Genomic DNA, 21,832 nt, shown 5'->3' on the forward strand with positions numbered 1-21,832 from the left:
CCAGTAACAACAATCCTGTGATGTGGGTTGGGCTAAGAGAAAGTAACTGGCCTAAGTCACGCAGCTGGCTTTCATGGCTAAGGCAGGACTAGAACTCACGGCCTCCCGCTTTCTAGCCTGATGTCTTAACCATTAGACCAAACTGGCTCTTTTTCGTATAGAAATATTTGCTGGACTGTATCGTTTAAGTTCCCTTCTCCTTTATGTATTCATTAATTTGAACTTGGGCCTATTGCCATTCATTATAATAATTTTGCTGTTTCATCAATCATGTTTCTTAATTTCTGATTACAGGAGATTGCCTGAGCATCGGAAAAGAACCTCTGAACTTAACAAAATAAACTGCATTAGGGCTCAGGGAAATATATGAATCCATCCAAGAGTCAGAGAGAAGCAATAGTCAGATAGAATTCAGAGAAGGCACCTACCAGAGGAAAAAGAGCTGCGGTCATGTTTTTCACCACTTCCCGAGTAACAGCAGTGGAAATGTATCCCCAACGACAGAGATGGAATCCGAGAGCCCAATAAGGAGGCATGAATGGGTAGCCTGCAGGAATTTTGAGAGAGAGAGAGGAATCAACATTCAAAGCCTCTCAAAACCAACGGCACTCCCAAATCTATCATAAAAAAAGAATTTCAATAAAATGCTCAGACTATGCCTGAACCTTTCAATACCAGACCCAACCTGGCATAGCTATTTTAAAGGTTATATCTAAGACCCCGTTTTGGGTTGCAGCTTAGGTATATAAAGGGCTGCTTCTAATACCTAAACTAGGTTGGCGTATGGAGTAGAAAGAGAGAGAAAGATGTCATTGCAGGCCCTGTGACTTAGACTCTTCACAGATAAAGTTACTTTTTTAAAAATGTACAAAGCACAGATAAAATAGACTTAGTGCATCATTATCAAACTGTGGATTATCATTTCTTCAGAGAAGCCTTTCTTGAGCCTTGCTTATGTTTGGTACAGTGTATCGGCTGGGAATTTCTGGGAACTAAAGATGCTAAGCATTTTAAAAAGCAAACTTCAAAAAGGCAGTTCAAAGGCTCTTCTCAATCTCGTCTGCCTGCCTTTGGGAGTTCAAAAAAAAAAGAGACATCCTATCTACCCCAAACTATTCTACCATGGTAACTGTTGGGGGGGGGAGTTCTTCATGAATGATAAATTTTCAACTATTCCAATTTTTCTTAACCTTGGCAGTTGAAGTCCATACATCTTAAAGGGGCCAAGGTTGAGAAACACTGATCTATTCTTTCCTGAGCACCATCCTGATGTGTGAACTTCAAATCCTAGAATTCTGCAGGCCACTGCTAGGAACCCTGGAACTTTAAGTCCTTATTACTGCCCAGATTGTTGGGGCCAATACGCAAATAAGGCTTCTACATTGTAAACCTCCCAGAGAGTACTGTAAAGCGCTTGGGGAAGTATATAAGCCTAAATGCTATTATGGAAGAACATCCAGATTGGGTAAGACTTCTAATTAGTGCAACAGAAACCTGAAGCAGGATCCTGTTATTTCTCCCATCTCTCAAACTTATAAGAGCTGCAGCACCAACACACCACACCCTGATAAAAGTCCAGAAGATAAGAAGAGCCAGTTTAAACTATTTTTATTAGGGATTACAAAAGAAAAATATGGCAAAGGGATTATATCTAATGCCACATATTTTAATGGCAGCAAGACTGGGTTTTGCACAAAAGTGGAAAAATAAAGACACTCCCTCTGAACAAGAAATAATAAGAAAGATACTGACGTGCACAGAAATGGACAAACTTGACTCTAGAGCTCAAAGACAAGGGTGAGACAGAATATCATGAAATCTGGGACAAATGTTATTGATGGTTAGAAAGGAGGGGAAAAATTGGGACAGAAAAACGCAGACAAGTTAAGAATTGGAAAATATGGTATTAAGATTGTGTGATAGGTAGGAATCGGATATGTATTTGTATGGTTAATAACCAGTTTAAAAAAGGGGTTAATGGACAGGTAATCTGACTGACTACACATACCTACGTAAGGGATATAAAATGTAATAGTTGTAGAATCCAAAAACTATATGGAAATGTTTATGCCAGAAATGTCGCACTATGTCCAATGTTTTTAATGTTTATCTAATAAAAAACTGTTTTTAAAAAGAGCCAGTTTAAGCAAGAAGGGATCAGCTGGCAGAACACCTCAGTATTAATGACAAAAGTGGCCAGTGGCTTCAGAAGTGTTTAGTAATCACAAGGAACTACTAAAGAACTTTCTTGAAAGGAACCCAGTCCTCAAAACACTGCCTAACTTCATGCATGGGAAGGTGCAAATGCTTACCAATAACATCCATATACTGGCGCACCACGCTGCTTGGATCTGGACCCAAGAAGACATAGAAATCCAAGATACCCCCTGTAGTTCTCCATGTCAGAGCTGGACTGGGCTGCAGTAACACATCTACAAGACAAACAATGGCTTGGAAATACTACTAGAAGGACACAGCATACCATCCGTACATTGCAGAAATACTGGCAGGATTTTACTACCACAGCCTCCATACAGCCATTGTATTTCATTATCATACACTCAGCTTTGGTTTGCTTCTTAATGGCTACTCCTGCCTCTATGCTGACAGAAACTGCTGCCCACATTATAGCTAGTTCCCTTTAATAGAAAGAGATACAAATATTGTTCTTTTACATTCAGCCCATGCTTAACTATTGAGGAAAGAAAAGGAAACTTAAATAGCATTTGTCAGATTAGAGTCTTAGTGCAATTAGCATCATGAACAGACTTAATTCTCAACATAAATAGCCAGTGTAAGTAATCACAAAATAGCAGTTAATAGAACAAGCTAAATTGCTGAGACTAAAAAGCAATTACATGATCCAAACGTTAATTAGTAGACCAGTTTGATTTATAGTCTAGTTTGATTTACTGGTTAAGGGACCAGACTAGAAGCCAGGAGGTGTGAGTTCAAATCCTGCCTTAGCCATGAAGACCAGTTGGGTGATGTTGGGCCAGTCACTTTCTCTCAGCCCAACTCACCTCATAAATAAAAATTAAACAGTCAAAATCTCTGCTCCAAAACATAAAATGGTTCCTTCAAATACACAAGGCTTTGACACTCGCAAATCATTGTTAGGTTATTTTGATTATATCTAAGCTTGGCCTATTAGGAATGTGATCCGATACAATACCTACCCATTGCATTGCTGTTCAGTAAGAAGACTCCGTGGGCCAAGCCACCCTTTTCTAAAGCCACATAGAAGGGGTGTGAACCATACAAATTGGCAGAGGGCTAAAAACACAGAAATAATACTGCATAGGGTCAACGCTGTATTGGACACAAGGAACACTTCATCAATGCCTTGAGCTTTAGCACCTCTTTGGTAGTCTCAAACAAGCAAATACTTTTTCCATGATGGCCCCTTTTCACTATTTTTTTTAAAAATTCAAGTGCCAATTAAATGACAACTTAAAAAGTCTAACAAGCAATTGGATCAAGCAAGCTTTTGACTCTGTTTCCCAGACTTCCACAGAGACAGGGCCAATCTCCAGTGCAGGATTATATCTGCCATGGTTCTTGCCGAGAATGTGGGGTTTCACAGACAAATGAGATGCTGAGAATTCTCTCCAGAGCTCCCAAAAGCTTTGCCAAGAACTATGGTTCCCATAAGAAGGAGAAATTGCAGACTAAAGCCGATTAAGCAGTAGAATGCCCAGGTGAGATCTGTCACCTAATCTTGCAATGTGACACTATTCAGACTTCCAGCCAAAATACGAAACTTAATTCTATTTTTCATTATTTCTTCTTCGAAAGACCCCATTATTATATGGCCATTGAATATAACTCACATTTCACCAGGTAACTGTATGCTTGTGGGGTTCCTCCCCCCCTTATTATTTCTGTTTTTGCCAACTTTGCACAAAATACTGGAATTATTCCTATGAAATTTGTGCATCAGTGCATGCTAAATCTGATCCTTAGCACTGAGTGCATGAGCTTAAGATGAAATGATGATTGCATAGCATCCTGATTAAATTCTTAAGAGGTCCTGTCCTTTCAGGAAACCTTGCCACCCTCCTGTCATTTACCACAGGTGATATGTCCCGATTCCACAAAGTAATTTTGGTCCAATTGACATTCAGAGTAAGAGGGGTCAGATGTTCACCCAGTCCAGAGATGAAACTTGATGGCAGAGCAGTGGAGATTTGAAGGAACTGGTCAGCATAGAATAGAGGAGCCACAGTAGTATTCAGCCTATTGGGAGAAAGTGGCCACTTCCATCAGCAGTTTACAAATAAGGTCTCCTTTTTCTTTTACTTACCTCAATCTATTTTGGAGGCTGGTTCCAAAATTGTAATCTAATCTGATCTGATCTGATCATCTGATCAACACTGGTTGCATGATGAACTAGGTAGATGACCCCATCCAAGAAGGTGCTACTGCATGCCTGAATTCATTTTTAAAAATTCAATTATGAAATACGAGGTTCCCAGAGAAGCTCCTATCTCCTGTTGTTCAGGATTGGCCAACAAAACTATTTTATTTCAACAAACCTTACGGATGATTGTGGACATTCATCTATTTATGATTATTTCTGGAACGGTTTCTAAATTGTGTATGAAAGGTTCTATTTGCGGTTTTCTATTTTTGGTACATGGCCCAGAATTGGCCTGATTGAGGAATGTGAGGGAAAGACCGGAAGAAGGAAATCTGGAGTTATAGATATTGCATGTCAGACAAGATAAAACTCAACTCAGTGCCTCAATAATGCTGGTTAGAGATGTAGTCATTAAGGGCTATTTCACATATTCTATATTAGATGTATTGCTTTATATGCAAAATATAAATTTACGAATGATACAAATACCTATTTGCCTTTTAAGTGTAGGCAAACTCTGGAGTATAATATGAAAATAGTCCTTCAACATCTAGAACAGAAGCACTGGTTAGTGCTCTCCCCGCCCCTTCTCTCTCTCTCTCTCTCTCACACACACACACACACAAACACACACACAAACACACTCACACATTCATTCATTCAGGTTTCCGTATATTATTGCCACACAGCTATTCAACCTTCATTAGGATGATTTTCTGCTAGTTAAATACACTGAACTAGAGGAATACTTGGAGGAGCAAAGTCCAGAACTACTTACAGAACTTGGCCATTGGACTGTCGAAAAACGATGAGGCCAAAGGGATCAACAGAGAATTGCACAGAATAGAGAGTTGAGGATTCCCGACTGGTGGTCTTGGGGGCTTCTAAAGGAACTTCATAGCGTTTCCTAGCTGGATCCTTAAGCTGCAGTGGAAGAGACACAAAAACTGTGTGATGTCACTCCAAAACTTGGTGGTTAGAAAAATCCAACCAAGTTTCAAAGGGATTTGGCTTCTACTTCAAAATCATTTGTGAGATGAAAGGAAGGAGGTTGGTATGAAGTTTGAAGTTACAATGAAATCCAGGTTCAAGAGGGTTTTTTATTGTCTGGTTAATCGATTTCTCATCCTTCAATTGATCTAATATGACATTTGATATTCCTGCAACCAGACTGTTATTTTTAAAACAAATATCTATAAGCAGAACCATTTATAAACTGTATAAAATAAACTCAAGGCTGCATTCCTATATAATTTTGCTTGGAAATAAGCATCCATCATTTCTGAATTTGTAAGAAAGCATTTCATTTATGATTTCTGTTTTTAGATATCGGAAAATATATACATATTGAATAATTTAGATACTTACATCATATATACCTGCAATATTTACATAATGTATTTGAAGTATTAGCATATGCTGGATGTGTTTTGGTCACAGAGAAAAGCAAGGAATTAATTATGTATCTAAGCATCACCAATCACACAAAGCCACGCTATGCATTATTGTGATTTATTGAATAAACCATAATTAACTGGATTTACACATATTGTCATTGGCTCAATATCAGCAAGGCAGTATCAAAAACTTCAGTTCTTTGCTGCCATCTAGTGATAGCCTGGGCTAGGTAGAGCAATAATTATGCTTCATACAGTATATTAACTGAGTTTATGCAATATTAAGCTAAAGCCAATAAACCACGTAATACATTAACCTGATGTGCGCACCCAGACACTTATTCACTTCGTTAGCATTTGAAAATATTTTTTTAAATTCTAAGATTCTTAAGAAAGTGAATTCTGGTCCTGGCACATAGCCTGGCAATTACCTTTCCTATTTAAAGGGTTCGAAAGGGATTTATCCTAGGATTAGATCAGGAAAAAGAAAAAATTGAGGATTATGGGCTTCATGGAATCATGATGTCACTAAGAGATAGTTTAGGGACAAAGAACTTGAAAAAAAATCTAGAACTTTGCTGCAATATACTGTATGTTAATAGCAGCAAGAATGCTTTATGCACAAAAGTGGAAAAATTCCCACAATGGGTGAATGGCTGGAAAAAGTGATGGACTAGTAGAGATGGCTAAATTCACTGCTCTAATCAAAGAAAAGAACACAACCAACTTTATTTCTCCTTGGAAATCATTTCTGGATTTTGTGCTTGAGATGGAAAAAAATGAAAGTTTGACTTTGGGTTTTGTGGATTAGATACATTTTTGTTATAGAAATGATTACTACATAGTAAGTATGCAAAAATAAAAAGTTGATGCTGTAATGTTTTTATTTTATTCTACTGTGCTAAAAAGAGTTGGAAGTCAATGCTTTTTTCCCCTTTTTCTCTTTTTAGCTTACATTTCTCCCCCCCGCCCCATTCTCTTTCCTATAGTTTATTATGATATAATAAAATTATAACAAAAAACTTAAGATATGGATTCAGTGAGAAATTAAGAGTGGAAATGGAAGTTAGAAGCCCCAATGGAGAGGCGAAATTGCTCCATCTCTATTATTAAGTAGCCCAACTTTGAAAAAATGATGAGGGATGATGGCATTAAGAGGAGGCACAGGAACAGTTTGCCTCACAAAAGCTCCCCTCTTTCATTCTCATTCTCTAATCCCCTTCCCCATAATATGGATTAAAATCAAAATTTGGCTTTGGCAAGGTTCATCTTATCTCCTTTAGATCTTGTGTGCCCATTTTCGATTTTTGCGGCTTTCTGTTCTTAGAAAATAACAAAACAAAGTTCATTATATCGCAATGTGGTCATTTTGCCACCAGGTTTTAATGTCACAATCTCAGAGGGCTGGGGAGTTACAAAGATCTTCCGTCTTTGGTTAATGTCAGAGTATCTTGGACTTCCTTTTAAAAAAAACAAAAACCTACTCACCGTGAAGTGAAGCCTTCCCTTGGTTTCAAAGATCACATCCAGCTGCACATACATGATGTCATCTGGCATGAAAGAAGGGACACTGCGGACCAAATGGGCAGTGTAGCCTGTCTGGGTGGCAATTAGGTTTGTCATCTTGTAACTAGAGTAATTGGTAGGAAAGAAGCACCATGGCTCTTTGAAAAAGCCCGGGACATAACAACATCCCCGAGCTTGACATTCATCTTGAGATAGAAGCTTCTCTGGGGCACAGTCAAAGCGGCTGTCTGGAGGGATGTTGCATTGCTTAGACAGCAACAGAGGTTCCAACTGTTGTTCTACTTTCTGTTGTGGTACCTCCGAAATCCTGCCATGATTCTTACCCCAGTGATCATTCTCTCTTTTAGAAGCAGCTACAGCTGCCTCTGAGGTCCTAGATAGTCCAAGCAGAGTGATCACAAATGCTAGAGTTGAAATCACCAGCATTGTTGTGCGCTTCTTCTTCCACCACAACTTCTGTGAGGCGTGGAGGGAGTCATGTGATTCAACAAGCAGGAGTTTGTCCCTCAGGAAGTATAAGACCGGTCATCTCCAGCTGCAGAGGACATGCAGTTCTGACACATTAATTCCTGGCTTGTGTAAGATACATTGTCCAAATTGACTGTTCTTCAAAACCTATCCCTTGTATTCAAGTTGGGAAGTCCCAGATGGATGGATGTCAGAACTAAAAAATTTAAAAGTTACTCTTCTATATTCAATATTAATTCCAATTAAAACAATGTTCCCCCACTGTTGCGGCTCAAAAGGCAACAGGCCTATTGCTAATTTTTCCTTCTATGCTGTATCAATCCTGTAAAACTACAGGTACTGATTTCCTACAGGAACACATTTGACAACAGTCTTGAAAACTTGGGCATTACTTGGAACAGAGAAACCAAGACAACAGTTAGAATTTCCCTATAGGCAAAACAGATCCCATGTTGCCTATAGAGATATTCTTATCATTATGTTATGACTCAGGATACAATCTATTATTTCAAGAGTGATTATATAATATTTGTTGGAGATTATTGTTTTATTATTTAGAAAACATAGTGATGAGAATACAAAAATGTTCTATCAATATTAATTACAACTGAGGGTGCTGTTTTTCCAAGCATAGATTTCTAACTACCTTTTTGGTCTCTCAGTGGTGATTTGGTAAAGAGGTTGGTGGCACCAAGCTAGAAAGTGGGAGATCGTGACTTCAAGTCTCACCTTAGGCATGAAGGCCAGCAATGTAATCTTGGACCAGTCACGCTCTCTCTCAGCCCAATCCACCTCACAAGCTTGTTGCTGTGGGGAATAGAGGAAGAGGAAGGTGCGTAGGATATATTCACTGCCTTGAGCCATTTGTGAAAATAAAAAAGGCAGGATACAAACAAACCAACAAATAAATTTGTGAAAATGTGATCAGTGTAAGAGAATCAGTGTCCACCGTGGACCTCACCTTGTTCCTAAGAGATCTGTAAGGGGGGGCGTGCATAAGCTCACCAGAGTGCCTACCGTCCCTGCCTATTGTCCCCATTTATTTGTATTCATTTCTTATGTATATACGTATACCTGCTTATACTTATATGATATATTCATGCTTATACTTGCTTTCTCATACATGCTTGACAAACCAAGATAAAAAAATAAAGCAAAAGGAGAGCCATGTGCTTCTGCAGTAGCTAACAATCAGGAACCTGACAGCATCTTTTCAAACTGACAAATGTTATTAAAAGACATAATTAAGCCTTTGCGAGCTACAGCTGACTTCCTCAGCTGCATCTGACCAAAGCTTCTGCCATAACACTTGTTAGTCTGAAGACGTGCTACTACCAGATTCCTTCGAATTAGTGTGAAAATGTGCAGGGTTTCCCCCCCTACTTGTTGACCCTGGCCAAAGTAAATCCCACAGTAATCTTGTCGCCTCGCTCACCCCACCCCACCCCCTGATTCACAATTATCCTTAACTGTGCCAAAAAAAAAAAAAAACCCAGCAGGATTTCGGCCTTTTAAAATAGTCACTTACTCGAACAGGCAGAAAATCCCGCAATCGCCCCCACGCGAAAGAAGCAGGAAGAGTCAAGAGTTTCCAACGGGTCACGTGAGCGGCGGGTCACCTGACGAATTCTCCTCCTTCCAGGACGGGCTGGATTTCGTGCGTTTTTTCTCCCTAGGCGGGCTCGCCGCGTGGGTTGGAGCTGCTGGAGGTGAACTCCCTGCAAATATCCAGCAAAAGGGTTCGCTTTCCCTCGTTGCCATCCGAGTTTTTCTCTTTGTCGTCCGGATTTTTTTATTATTATTTTTTTGCAGTCCGGAGATCGCAGGGCCATAGAAAAGGGTTTCGGTTGGAAGCTCCGGTCTTGGGTTTCTCCATTAAGAATTATTTAAACAAGGCGACGACACGCAATGGAGGAGCTTCTCCCGTGCAAACATTTTAGAGGGTAGGAGTATTTTTCTTAGAGAAAGGAGGAGAAATCTGCAAAACGTTTGGACGGGTCCGTCTCTTTTCATACGTTATCACCCTGTTAACAAAGAAACCCCCCCCCCCGCAGCTATTTCCAAATCTTGTGTTTCGTTTAGAGTTTAGGGGGCTTTGGGTGATAATAATGAAAACATCCATTCTGTTCCCATTTACTTGCAAACGAAAGGTCTGCTTTTTAAATTGCTTATTAAAGAAATGTGAAGAATGGTTGCAGGAACTGGATATGTCTAGTTTAATGAAAAGAAGGACTAGGAGAGACATAGCAGTGTTCCAATATCTCAGGGGTTGCCACAAAGAAGAGGGAGTCAAACTATTCTCCAAGGCACCTGAGGGTAGAAGAAGAAGCAATGGGTCAACTTGGAACTGAGGAGAAATTTCCTGACAGAACAATTAATTAGTGGAGCAACTTGCCTCCTGAAGTTGCAAATGCTCCAACTCTGGAAGTTTTTAAGAAGATGTTGGACAACCATTTGTCTGAAGTGGTGTAGAGTTTCCTGCCTAAGCAGGTGGTTGGACTAGAAGACCTCCAAGGTCCCTTCCAACTCTGTTATTCTAAATGCCAGGACAATTCTTGGGAATTCAGTTCAAGTAATATTTGGAGGGGGGTAATTAAATGCTGTCAACTTTTTGCCCTTGCTGCTGTTTCTATGTAGCTTGCTACTTCTTATAAGTTACTGTTCTATATTGAAGACTGAAGGCAAGTATATTGGGTGGTTTTGCATAATTCATTAAAAGTTAAGGCTGTTTCATAGAACACTTGTATTTTAGAATATAGGAGATGGAAAATACACAGGTAGTTATTAAAATGGGCTATATATAAAATAAAGCATGACTTTGGCTTAAAATTGTATGAATTCAACTGTCCCTGAGATTCACTCAGATCATTGTTTGGTTATGAGTGGACGATTAAAACTGTTTCTGGAATTAGATTTATTGATAAAATAACAATGAAGCTTGGAACATACAAGAGATTTAAAATCCAAATGGGACCATTGTTTTAAACATTTTAAAGAAGATACATAAATTTAAAAAAACAAGAAAAGGGGATAAAAGAGTAAAATGTAAGTGAATAAATGAAGGATTTTAGCATGTTATGAACCTTACAATTCTCCAGTATATTGTTCATTTTGAGTAGCTATAGTATATTGTAAAAGATTTAAACTTGCTGTTAAGTTTAAGATAAGCATGACTGTCAAGAAACATGACCAACAATGTAATTCACCAAATAAGATTATAGTTAATCCAAATTACTAAAATTATACAAATTATAAGTAAAATATTATTCCTGTAGGCATATTATATTAAGTTGTAACCTAAATGTCAGGGTTCCAAGTAACATCCCCAACGAAAGAAGACTCTTGAGGCCAAGAATTCCTCAAAGTTCCATTTTTTTTAGAGATGTCATATTGACACATCTGGGAAAACCTAAATCTGAGTGTTCTGGGTTTTCCCCGCCCAAAAGAAAGTCAAAGGTCTATTCCCTACACCCACAAATCCATCACATAGTCCAATCAATGCATCGTCCAAACTAGAAACAACCCCCAGTCACTCCCATCCAGGTGCAGGCTGAATGTCCCTGACTCCCAGAGAAAGGAATGTTGTTATGGCTAATCCTCCACCGACTCTTAGTTATCCCCCCTGCCAGGGGTGGGTTTCAACCGGTTCGCGGCGGTCCCTGCGAACCGGTTGGTCGCCGAACCCGGAAGTAAGTAACTTCCGGGAACGGCAAAGGGCCCACCCGCGCCTGCGCACCCGCGCCCGCTCCTTACCCGGTTTTGACGAATTCTGCACTTCCACGCATGCGCAGGACGCATACAGCGCCTGCGCGATCCTCCAGAAGCAGCTGGAGCATCGCACAGACGCTAGTACACATGCGTGCGCGAGGACGCCGCCAGCCTCGTTCTAACCGAACTGGTTGGAATGGGGCAAGAAACCCACCCCTGCCCCCTGCTGTTTTCCCAGGCACTAAATATGGCAGCCCTGAAGCTCCAAGGAAAAGATGGCTTTTAGGGCTGACACTAAGAAAGGTTTGAACTGAATGCTATGTCAAATTTACTTTTAAAATACAAGTTTATTTCAGACATCCAGCATACTTCCAGAAATTAGTTCATCATTGAGGGAATCACCACTGAGGGAATCAAATGAGCTTTCCATAAAAAGGATATAATCTCATTGTAGCAGTTGGTACATACCAAGCTAATTCAATATACTTTGAAAGGACATATGTTTAGCAAGATTTAACAAAAATATTCTATGTTGAAAAGGGAATATCAAGAAATGATATTGAATATTGATATCAATATCAATTTTTTAAAGAGCTGTTGCATTCTACTATGAATCCATTTCCAAAACTTGGGTTGAGTGCTGAGTTTTACAATATTGTCACCAAATATGAAAGTATGATTTCATTTGGTCATTACATTTCTAACATTTTATAAAATATGTCCTTTTTTGCAATTAGAGCTGGAATAATACACTAACAATAAACATGCCATCTTATTCTATAATACATAGAAGAAATTTAATGTTTTTCCATTAAATGTCCTTTGTTGTAGATCTGTAACTGCATTCAAATTCTGTAACTATTTAACAAGTCCTTGGAGGACATTCTTACAGCAACCAAGCTTTTCATTGTGGTATAATTTTGCATCATGTTCAAAGTATAGGGTTTAAAGACTGCCTAAGGATGATTGGGGGGGGGGCTACGTGAAAAAAAGCTTGGTTGAAATAAGCCAATAAACAACTTTCTCTAAAATAATAAGAAGCTACATTTTGAAATTGCAGCTATCATTTTTTAAAAATTAATGATTTTGCTAATATGTACCAAAAAAATCTGATAGACTACAGGTAGTCCTTGACTTACAACTTCGATTGTGATCAGATTCTTGGTCATTGAGTGAAGCTGTCTATGAATTCTCTCAATTGTGGTTGTTGAGCAAAGAATGGAAGCTCCATAGGAAGCTGTGCCTTGCATAGGCTTGGGTGTGCCTGTCAGCAGCTGCAGAACAATGCAAAGACAAGGGGACCTAGGTGTGGGTTGGAAAGAAGTGGCCAGGGAGTAGGGAATAGGCCAAGGCCTCCAGGGCCAAGATAACTTTGCATGGGCTGGGTGGATAGCTGAGTAGCGGGGGAAGACAGAGACGGGTACCGGGTGTTTTAATTTACATTGAGATTTAATACAGTGTTCCTCCACTTCCTTGGGTGTTAAATACATGTGCTCCAATCACTGGCAAGGAATTATGAAGATGAAGTTGCAACAGCATCAGATTTCTTATCTCTGGGTATAATATAGCAGATATAGCTCTGTCTGACAAGTTTTTGTTAACTTGAGTAAAATGAAAAAAAGTCACCTTACGACAGAATTCCCCAGTCTTTCCAGCTTTGCGGACTGGTGGTGGGCGAGGGGATGGTTCTGCACAAGTGGCAGTTAAGCGCATGCACAGCTACATTTGTGCACATTGTAGTAAAGTGTGTGTATGTGTGTGTGTGCAATTGCATTTGAGTGATGACGGGCAAGCATGTGTGTGCAGCTCCATTTGTGTGAGGGGGGGGGAAGCACGGCCATTACATGTGCAAATAGAGCACATACACACATGCTTAGCTGCTGCCTATGAAAGTGCTTGCCCATCGCTTCCACGCAGTGGGATTCAAAATTTTTTGCTACCGGTTCTGTGAGTATGGCTTGGTGGGTGTGGCAGGGAAAGGATTCTGTAAAATCTCCATTCCCTCCCCACTCCAGGGGAAGGTTACTGCAAAATCCCCATTTCCTTCCCATCAGTTGGGACTCAGGAGGCAGAGAATAGATGGGGGTGGAGCCAGTCAGAGGTGGTATTTACTGGTTCTCTGCATTCTTCAAAATTTCTGCTACATTTCTCCAGAACTGGTCAGAACCTCCTCTATTCAGTGTATAAGATGCACTCAGGGCTCCGTCTCTGGTTTTATACAGAGAATTAAGCTATGATCTGCTTTTTCCCCTTTTGCATATGTATGTATCTACTCATTGCAATTTAAGATTATGTATAAAGATGCCATTATGCCAACAACCCATGGTTTAAATTACATGTGAATCTAAGTATCAGTCTTAAAGCAGCAGTATATATTTAGTTTTGACCTGAGGGCGGAATTATCTTCAATAAAATCTCCCAAAGTTCATCTGCAAACGGGCACATCATCATGCACATCTAATTTACAGCTACCTTCTTCCTAGCTGTTCCCTGCTATTTAAACAAAAATGGGAGAATTTTCATTCCATATTGAGATTTAATCTCTTCCCCTGCCCCTCCCACCAGTCCTCCAATGTTATGAGGGATGAACATCCTTGCCCAGAAAAAGGAAATCTTAACCCCTGTTGATTGCTGATTGGATTTTTTTTCTTCATGTGGTGTTGAGAATGTGAACTTTCCTTAAATGAGCTTTTATCTTGTCAACTGAACAGAGGAGCTGTCTTAGCATTGTCTAGGAAGCAGGGGTTCAGGAAAGGAGGAAGACCTTGGGAGAAGAATCAAATGGAAAACTCTGCCATTACATTTTGCCATAATTTTCTCTCATGGAATCTGAATGTTCTTCTGAAGGATTCTTTGTCCTGTAGAAAATTTCAACATTCCTTCCAACAATTAAGAATTGAAAGTTTGCTGAATCCCTAAATTAAACAGAACTAAGAAAATAAGGAATCCAACTTGTATTTTTATTTAGGACAAAAAAAACCACATTGCAGTGGGAAAAACAAAATTTGAATATAAAACACAGGTACCCTTTCCTTCCCCCATCTTTCTCTTTCTTGTATGCCATCCACTGACAAACTTGTCCCACATCTATATTTTGAAAATGTTAATATTCTCACATCTATATTTTGAAAATGTCCAGCTCTATTTTATTGAACTTCCTTCTGGGCACTCAGTTCTTCCAGTTTCTGAGTTATTACTTGGGTAATTCTGTGCAATGCCTTGTGATAATAAGGATATTGCTGATCAATCTCATGGAGAACGGTGTTAAGAGTATGCAATCTCTCCTCCACCTTATGATGTTCAACACGGACCATTAGCTCAGAACGACATAGTAGGCTGTACTTCCGTTCCTTCACAGCCTGCATGTGCTTTACGCGTGTCTGATTGGACACAATATCTGAAAGATTCTTAGAAAAGCAACATTGAATTGGTTATTAGAGACAAAAGGCTGCAGACAAGGCAGGAAGGAATGAATCCCTTCTGCATCTTGAGACTGAATCAACAGATGAGCAAAACTCTAGATAACCTGGGCTACATACAAGATTAAACCTTTAATTTTTTTCTGTTATCTTTTTTTTTTTTTTTTAATCCAACAACTGATACATACTGACCAAACAGGTTTTATACAGGGCAGACAGATGAAGAGCAATGTCAGGTTAATTACTAATGCTTTAGAATACTTGGGAAAGAATAATCAAATTCCTGCCGCATTCATATTTTTGGACGCTGAGAAAGCCTTTGATTGAGTCAATTGGCAATTCTTGTTGAAGATACTGCAAAAAATGCAGATAGGAGATGGCTTTTTAAGGTCAATTGGTGCAATATATCAGCAGCAAAAAGCCCAAATTATAGTTAATGGAAGTTTAACAGATTCCTTTCAAATAGAAAAAGGTACAAGACAGGGTTGTCCTTTGTCCCCACTATTGTTTATTATAACTTTGGAAGTATTGCTGAATAAGATACGGGCCTTGGATGCTTTAAAAGGGATCAAGATCAGACAGCAAGAATACAGAGTCCGCGCTTTTGCGGACGACTTGGTCATAATATTGAAACAACCGCAGGAATCCAGTAAGGTTTTAATGAATACGATTAATCAATATGGTCAAGTCTCTGGATTTAAAATCAATTTAGGAAAAACCAAAATATTAGCAATGAATATGAATACCAAACAGAAGGAAGAATTGGGAGTGATGTTAGGATGTGAGGTTGTTAAAAAAGTCAAATATCTTGGAGTTAATATTTTAACTTCAAATGGGAAATTATACAAGCATAATTATGAACCACTCTTGCATAGTATACAAATGGAGATGAAAAGGTGGGAGAAACTGCATTTATCTTTGTTGGGAAGGATAGCGGCAGTGAAAATGAATATTTTACCAAAAATTTTATTTTTGTTTCAAATGTTACCAATACTCAAAGGAGATGTGAATCTTTTAGAATGGCAGAAGGGTATCAACAAATTTGTATGGGCAGGAAAGAAGCCGAGGGTTAAGATGAAAATAATGCAAGATGTACGTGAAAGAGGAGGATTGAAATTACCAAATTTAAAATTATATTATGATGCAGTGGCTTTATCTGCAATTAGTGATTGGATCCATTTAACCAATGACAGAATATTGAATATTGAGGGACATGATTTGGTATATGGTTGGCATGCTTACTTGTTATTTAACAAAAAACTGGATAAGAATTTCAAAAATCATATTTTAAGAAATGCCTTATTGCGGGTTTGGAAAAAATATCAACATAAACTAAATGACAAATTGCCCATGTGGGCAATTCCTAGACATGCAATTGAAAATATGAATATAGAACAAAAACACGATAGAACCACTTATAGACAACTTCTTTTTACAGAAAGAGGGGTGTTGCAATTAAAATCCTTAGAGGTACTTAAAAAAGAGAAGGTAGTTCAAACGTGGTTTCAGTATGGCCAACTACAGGCCAGGTGGAAAATAGACCAAAAAATAGGTTTTGTAATAGCTGAGGATAACTTGTTTAAACAAATAAGAGATCAAAGTTTAATGCACATAAAGAGGATATATAATGTATTAGTACAGATGGACTCAGAAACCGAAATGGTTAAAGATTGTATGATAAAATGGGCTCAGAATATTGAAGAACCTATAATGCTGGACACATGGGAAAAAATATGGGTAAGAAATGTAAAATTTACACAAGCACAAAATTTGAGAGAAAATTTTTATAAGATGTTTTATAGATGGCACTTAGATCCCAAAAAGCTTGCTTCTATGTATTCAAACGTTCAGCCTAAATGTTGGAGATGTGGTTCTTTTGATGCTACGTATTTTCATATATGGTGGACATGTCGTAATGTTAAGGCATTTTGGATAAAAATTTGGTGGATCCTGCAAAATATCTTCAAAAAAAGGATAAAATTCACTCCCAAACTGTTTTTACTAGGTATATGTATTGACTTTGTAGCAGTAGAGATTAATTTGGTTCTGTACTTAATAACGGCAGCAAGACTCTTGGTGGCGCAATACTGGAAGAAGAAAGACCTGCCTACAATTCAAGAATGGACTTTGAAGGTTACAAACTTAGCCGAAATGGCAAAAATTTCAGCATATCTTAAAGAACATTCAAATGAGAGGTATAAACGAGACTGGAAAAAATGGATTGATTATATACAAAGCAAATACGGGACTAGGAAATTCCAGATAGCTTATGCTTAAAATTAGTAATAACTTAAATTGTTAAAAATTTGGGTAACAGCAAGAAGCTGAGTTCAATGTAGAGATATTTTAGACTGTGATTGTCAAAAAGTTATACCATGTATGGGCTCTGGGAAGTCGGGGGGAGGGAAGGGAGGCGGGGATCTAGGGGGAGGGGGGGAGGGGGGAAATATAATATGTGTTAAATTTTAAAGCATGATTGCACTTGTATACTGTGGTTTTTTTTAATGTTAGTGTCAAAACAGAACAAACTGAATATATTGGAAAGTAATAGAAGTATACCGAAGGGAGGAGCTGAATGAAAGAAGAAGGAGAGTAGAGAGAGTGAGAGAGAGGAGGAGGAGAAGGAAGGGAGGGAATGGAAGAGAGGGAGTGATAGGGTTAGGGTTAGATAGAGGGGGAGGGGAAGTAGGTGTAGAGGGGTATGAGAGAAGGAAGAATGAAAGTTGGAGGGGGATGAAAGAGGGTGTATGGTGGGCTAAGGCGGTATATTCGGTTTGTATTGTAGGGGGCATTTTTTATAAAAGTGAGGGCTGTGTTTATTACCCAATGTTATATGCCTCGGTTGCACAGTAAACGTGATTGTATAGAATGAAATGGAAATAAAAAAAGATTTGTATTAGCAAAAAAAAAAAAAAAAAAGATAACAGAAAAAGATTAAACCTTTTTTTTTAAATAGACAGGGTCACAGGAAAAAATGCATTGTGGGAACTGTCAATGAAACCCCAAAATAAACTTAAACACTAATATTCCTGCAGATTTGTATGGACAAGTAGATCACTCTACAGTAGTTGGCTTTGATCCTTGTCTGTTCAGACACAGCTGACCTAGGTAAGCTCAAAGAACTTGCGGTTGACTAATCAACCTATTTTGCAAATTGTTTCAATAATACAAATTAACACAATATATTATATTTTGCTAAACAGTAAAGAAATAAAAAAGTTAAAAACTGGGTGGGATGCTTCAGCCACTGCCCAAATCTGTTATTGGGAGTCCGTGTAAGAATAGATATATTTTTTCCTCAGCATGGTGCAACTACCCCAAGTTGAGTATACAAGGTTACCGCCCTGTAGATTAGTCCTAAAGAGGGTTGGAACATGCACTGCACAAATGACCACTTTTGTTACCTGCCGTTTCTTTGCTTGTAATTGATCAATTTTTTCATCAAATTCTTCTGCTTCATAATTCATCCCAGAAAGTATTCTCTCCTTCTCCATAATAGCTAAATTGAGGTTCTGCTGCGATTGTTCAAGCTGAATTATGGTTTTGTTGCATTCCTCAGCATTCTATGGGAATATAAAAAAGGGGAAAAAATCAACCCTCTTTCTCAAGACTAATCATTTGCCTGGCGGTCCTGTGAGCGAACTGCACACTGTAAATGCTCAGAGCAACTTCATACATTATACTATCCTTAACAAGTTATGTCCCCCCTCCCCCAACCTCCATGATGTTCATAATGTAAGAAAAAGCATCTACATGCTCAACAGAAACATTTATTTTCCACTTAATACATAACTGGTTAGCAGTTGTGAATCTATGCTCCCTCAGTAAAGCTCATGGTATAATTCTAAATAATGGTTCAACAGTTCCTGGGTAGAAATATATCCTCTCTGAAATGGCTGGAAAATATCTTAGTTTTCAACATCATGACATTAAAAACACCCTACAGAAATCTGAGTAATTCTTGCTTCCTTGTTTGTGTCTTGGGGCGGGGGTTCACACACACACACACACCATTTTAAGCAATGCCCTGCCTCTGTAGATATTTCAAAAACAGGCTCCACCAGCACTTGGCAGAACAAAATACAGCAAGGAATAATAAAGGTAGCAGAAAGTAAAACTATGGCACAATTAAATCATTTTCCGTCGAATAACATTCTAATCTGCATTTAGCTCCTTAATTTCCAGACAGCTATATTTTTCCTGAATCCCCAATCTCAATTGCTGGAAATTTTCTGTTCCCCTGGCCTGGAGTTGTGAAGAGATACATTGTCTCTCCCATGAGAGAAAGAAATGCAGAACAAAGACAAAAACTAGTTTCTCCTCTTCTTGTTAAAAAAATCATTTGAGGGGGGGAAAACTACTCACTCCAGATTTATCACTCATAATTTAACTTTTTTAAATATAGTGTTCCTGCTAGCAAAGTCTTCAGGGTACGTTGGTCAAAAACTGCAAGATGATGGGTGCAATTCTTAAGGCCAGAAGAGCCTTTTCTCTATATGTGTCACACATGTAGAATGGGCACTGCTTCGCTTGCGTTGCAATGCTGTGTCTGCCATCTTGCAAATCCTTTTCGCCTCCTGCAGCTGCTGGTGCCCTTTGCTTTCTATCTACACTGATAAATCCAGTTGACTGATCAAGTTTAAAGATTCCTTTCATAGATGACACTATAGAGAAGGGCTCCCCCTCCCCTTTCATCTCATCTGACTAGGATGAATCTATGTATCCAAGTTATTCAAGCCACTGCTGTGATCATGAGAAAATGGACTTTTCCTGCTCACCAAATATTCTTTTGACTTTAAAAGATTCCTTGTTACTGTTTTGACTTTAAAAGTATAAGCAGACATTTATAGTTTTACTGAATCTTGTATTTAAGCAGGAGCAAAAATGTTATGTCCAGGATGGCATAATCAGTCCCACTAGAGATACAGTGGACCATGATATTGTTCATGAATTAAGGAGCTCTGTTAATTTCCATATTAGAAAGCTGAAAGTAGAGCATTAACTTACAAGAGTTATATTCTATAAATAATCAGTTGTTCAGTCCCTCTCTCTCTCTCATTTCCTAATGATCTGTAATATCAATTTTTACTTGCTGACCTTCTGAATCTCTTTGATCTTTTTTTTAAGCTCCAACTTCTTGTAGTAGAAGTCACCCTTTGTCAGCACTTGCTTATTCATTTTGCTCTGACCCTCAGCACGAACCACAATTGTTTCTCGGCGGGAAACTGCTGCCTCCATATTTCTCATTAACTTCTCCTGCTGCTTCATCAGCTGTTGGTACTTTACCTATATGGCAGAAAGGAAGCAAGCCAACTGAATATACTTGGACATCACCTGAGTCAGATGTTATATTTCTACGTCCTTGTAGACATGGATATAGTATCATGTATAGCGCAAAGCTTTGCATAACATGGTTCAGAAAATATAAAACTAAAGTACCACCACACTGACCAGCAGAATCTACTAATCTTTGGGGCTGCTAGTGAACTCAACATACCTCATAGAATACTTGAAGCACCTTGCTGATATCTATAAAACATCGTGTAAATTGGGGCTAATAAATGTTAATCCACATTTCTGATAGATACCAGTAGCTGATCTGCTGAGTTTCTTAACAGTTCTTACAGTTCTCAAAATATTCCAGAGGAAACAGGGGAGGAACTGAAGGAAATTATGGTTGAGATGATTGCAGGGATCGCCCAGAAAGATAAGCTGTTGATACAGAGCGATATTGATGACGTGTATAGGGTCTATACTTCCTATACTAGGAGACAGAAACTGCCACGTGAAGTGCACGTGAGGTTTAGTAAACGATCTCTGAGAGAAGAAATTTACCAGAAGGCACATGACCAGAACACCATATACGCAGGGGAGATGGTGACAGTACTAAAACAGATACCAAGAAGAGTGAGGGAAAGGAGGCAGAAATATCAGGACCTAACAACACAACTGAGGAAACTTCAGGTGATGTATAGGTGGCTTTTCCCAGAAGGGTTGTCCTTCCTCTGGCAAGGCCAGAGGTTTCGGATTGAATCATTGCAAGATGCACAAGACTTTATGGAAAGTCAGTTGAAGAGGGGAACTCAGAGTAACGATGGAGAATTGGATAACAAGAGCCGAGGAGAGGAGCGAAAGAATAGTGTCCCGGGAGACGAGAAAGGGGGAAATGAGAATCAAAACAGAGATGCGAGACTGCAGATGAGGCAGACAACAAAATCCAAAGCCTTACACAAATAAACATGGCGGATGAACTCCACTTAATTTCTTTAAACATAAATGGTTTGAATTCACTAAGAAAGAGAAATAAAATATTGAATGCTTTACGGAAAAAGAATTGTGATCTGACATGCCTGCAAGAAGTACATATAGTGAATCACCAGCAAAATGTGTTGTATTACCCCCGGCTGGGTATAATGCATACACGTTTAGCAGATGAAAAGAAAAGGGGCATTGTGCTGTATGTTAAAGATCATATCGATTCTAAATTGGTGTATACCGATGGGGAGGGGAGACTTTTAATGGTTGAATTGAAATTTGGTCGATATAAAATTTTGCTGGTGGTCATATACGCACCGAATGACAATCAAAGCACCTTTTTTAGAAAGTTGCATCAAAAAATTGCAGAGTTAGGCTATGACCACATATGTGTGGTGGGTGATTATAACGCTGTGGCAGATAGGACAATGGACTATAACCCAGGAAACATCCAAAAGGGGGGGAAATAAAGAGCAAGGAGGAGAGCTCTCCCCAAAACTTTTGAAGACATGAGGGAGGAATATGAATTAAAGGATGTATGGCGTGAACTCCACCCACAGAAACAACAATTTACTTTTTTTCCACATAGACATCAATGCTGTTCTAGGATCGACATGGCTTGGTTGACACCAGAAATTGGGGATCTGATTAAGGAAGCAGCAATCGAGGTTAATACCTGGGCCGATCATAATCCA

At 38.8% G+C, this 21,832-nt stretch overlaps 2 protein-coding genes across 5 annotated transcripts in view; both read right to left on the reverse strand.

The window, feature by feature from the left end:
- Window positions 1-9,388, reverse strand: part of GAA (glucosidase alpha, acid) — a 30,109-nt gene extending 20,721 nt beyond the window's left edge. Inside the window, exons 1-8 of one of the 4 annotated variants that reach the window (XM_032209549.1) lie at window positions 9,284-9,388; window positions 8,485-8,562; window positions 7,249-7,822; window positions 5,142-5,287; window positions 4,074-4,239; window positions 3,180-3,276; window positions 2,313-2,432; window positions 429-547 (exon numbers count right to left, since the gene is read on the reverse strand). In XM_032209549.1, the coding sequence (XP_032065440.1) occupies window positions 429-547; window positions 2,313-2,432; window positions 3,180-3,276; window positions 4,074-4,239; window positions 5,142-5,287; window positions 7,249-7,713 (1,113 nt within the window). In that variant the 5' untranslated portion in view covers window positions 7,714-7,822; window positions 8,485-8,562; window positions 9,284-9,388. The other 3 variants (XM_032209552.1, XM_032209550.1, XM_032209551.1) reach the window with 3 other exon arrangements.
- Window positions 9,389-13,701: 4,313 nt separating this feature from the next.
- CCDC40 (coiled-coil domain containing 40) overlaps window positions 13,702-21,832 on the reverse strand; it is a 44,435-nt gene continuing 36,304 nt past the window's right edge. The window contains exons 18-20 of the mRNA XM_032208638.1: window positions 19,980-20,168; window positions 18,287-18,445; window positions 13,702-14,870 (exon numbers count right to left, since the gene is read on the reverse strand). Of these exons, the coding sequence (XP_032064529.1) occupies window positions 14,610-14,870; window positions 18,287-18,445; window positions 19,980-20,168 (609 nt within the window). The 3' untranslated portion in view covers window positions 13,702-14,609. The remainder of the gene's footprint in view (window positions 14,871-18,286; window positions 18,446-19,979; window positions 20,169-21,832) is intronic.

This window comes from Thamnophis elegans, chromosome 2, assembly GCF_009769535.1.
Source record: "Thamnophis elegans isolate rThaEle1 chromosome 2, rThaEle1.pri, whole genome shotgun sequence".
NCBI lineage: Eukaryota > Metazoa > Chordata > Lepidosauria > Squamata > Colubridae > Thamnophis > Thamnophis elegans.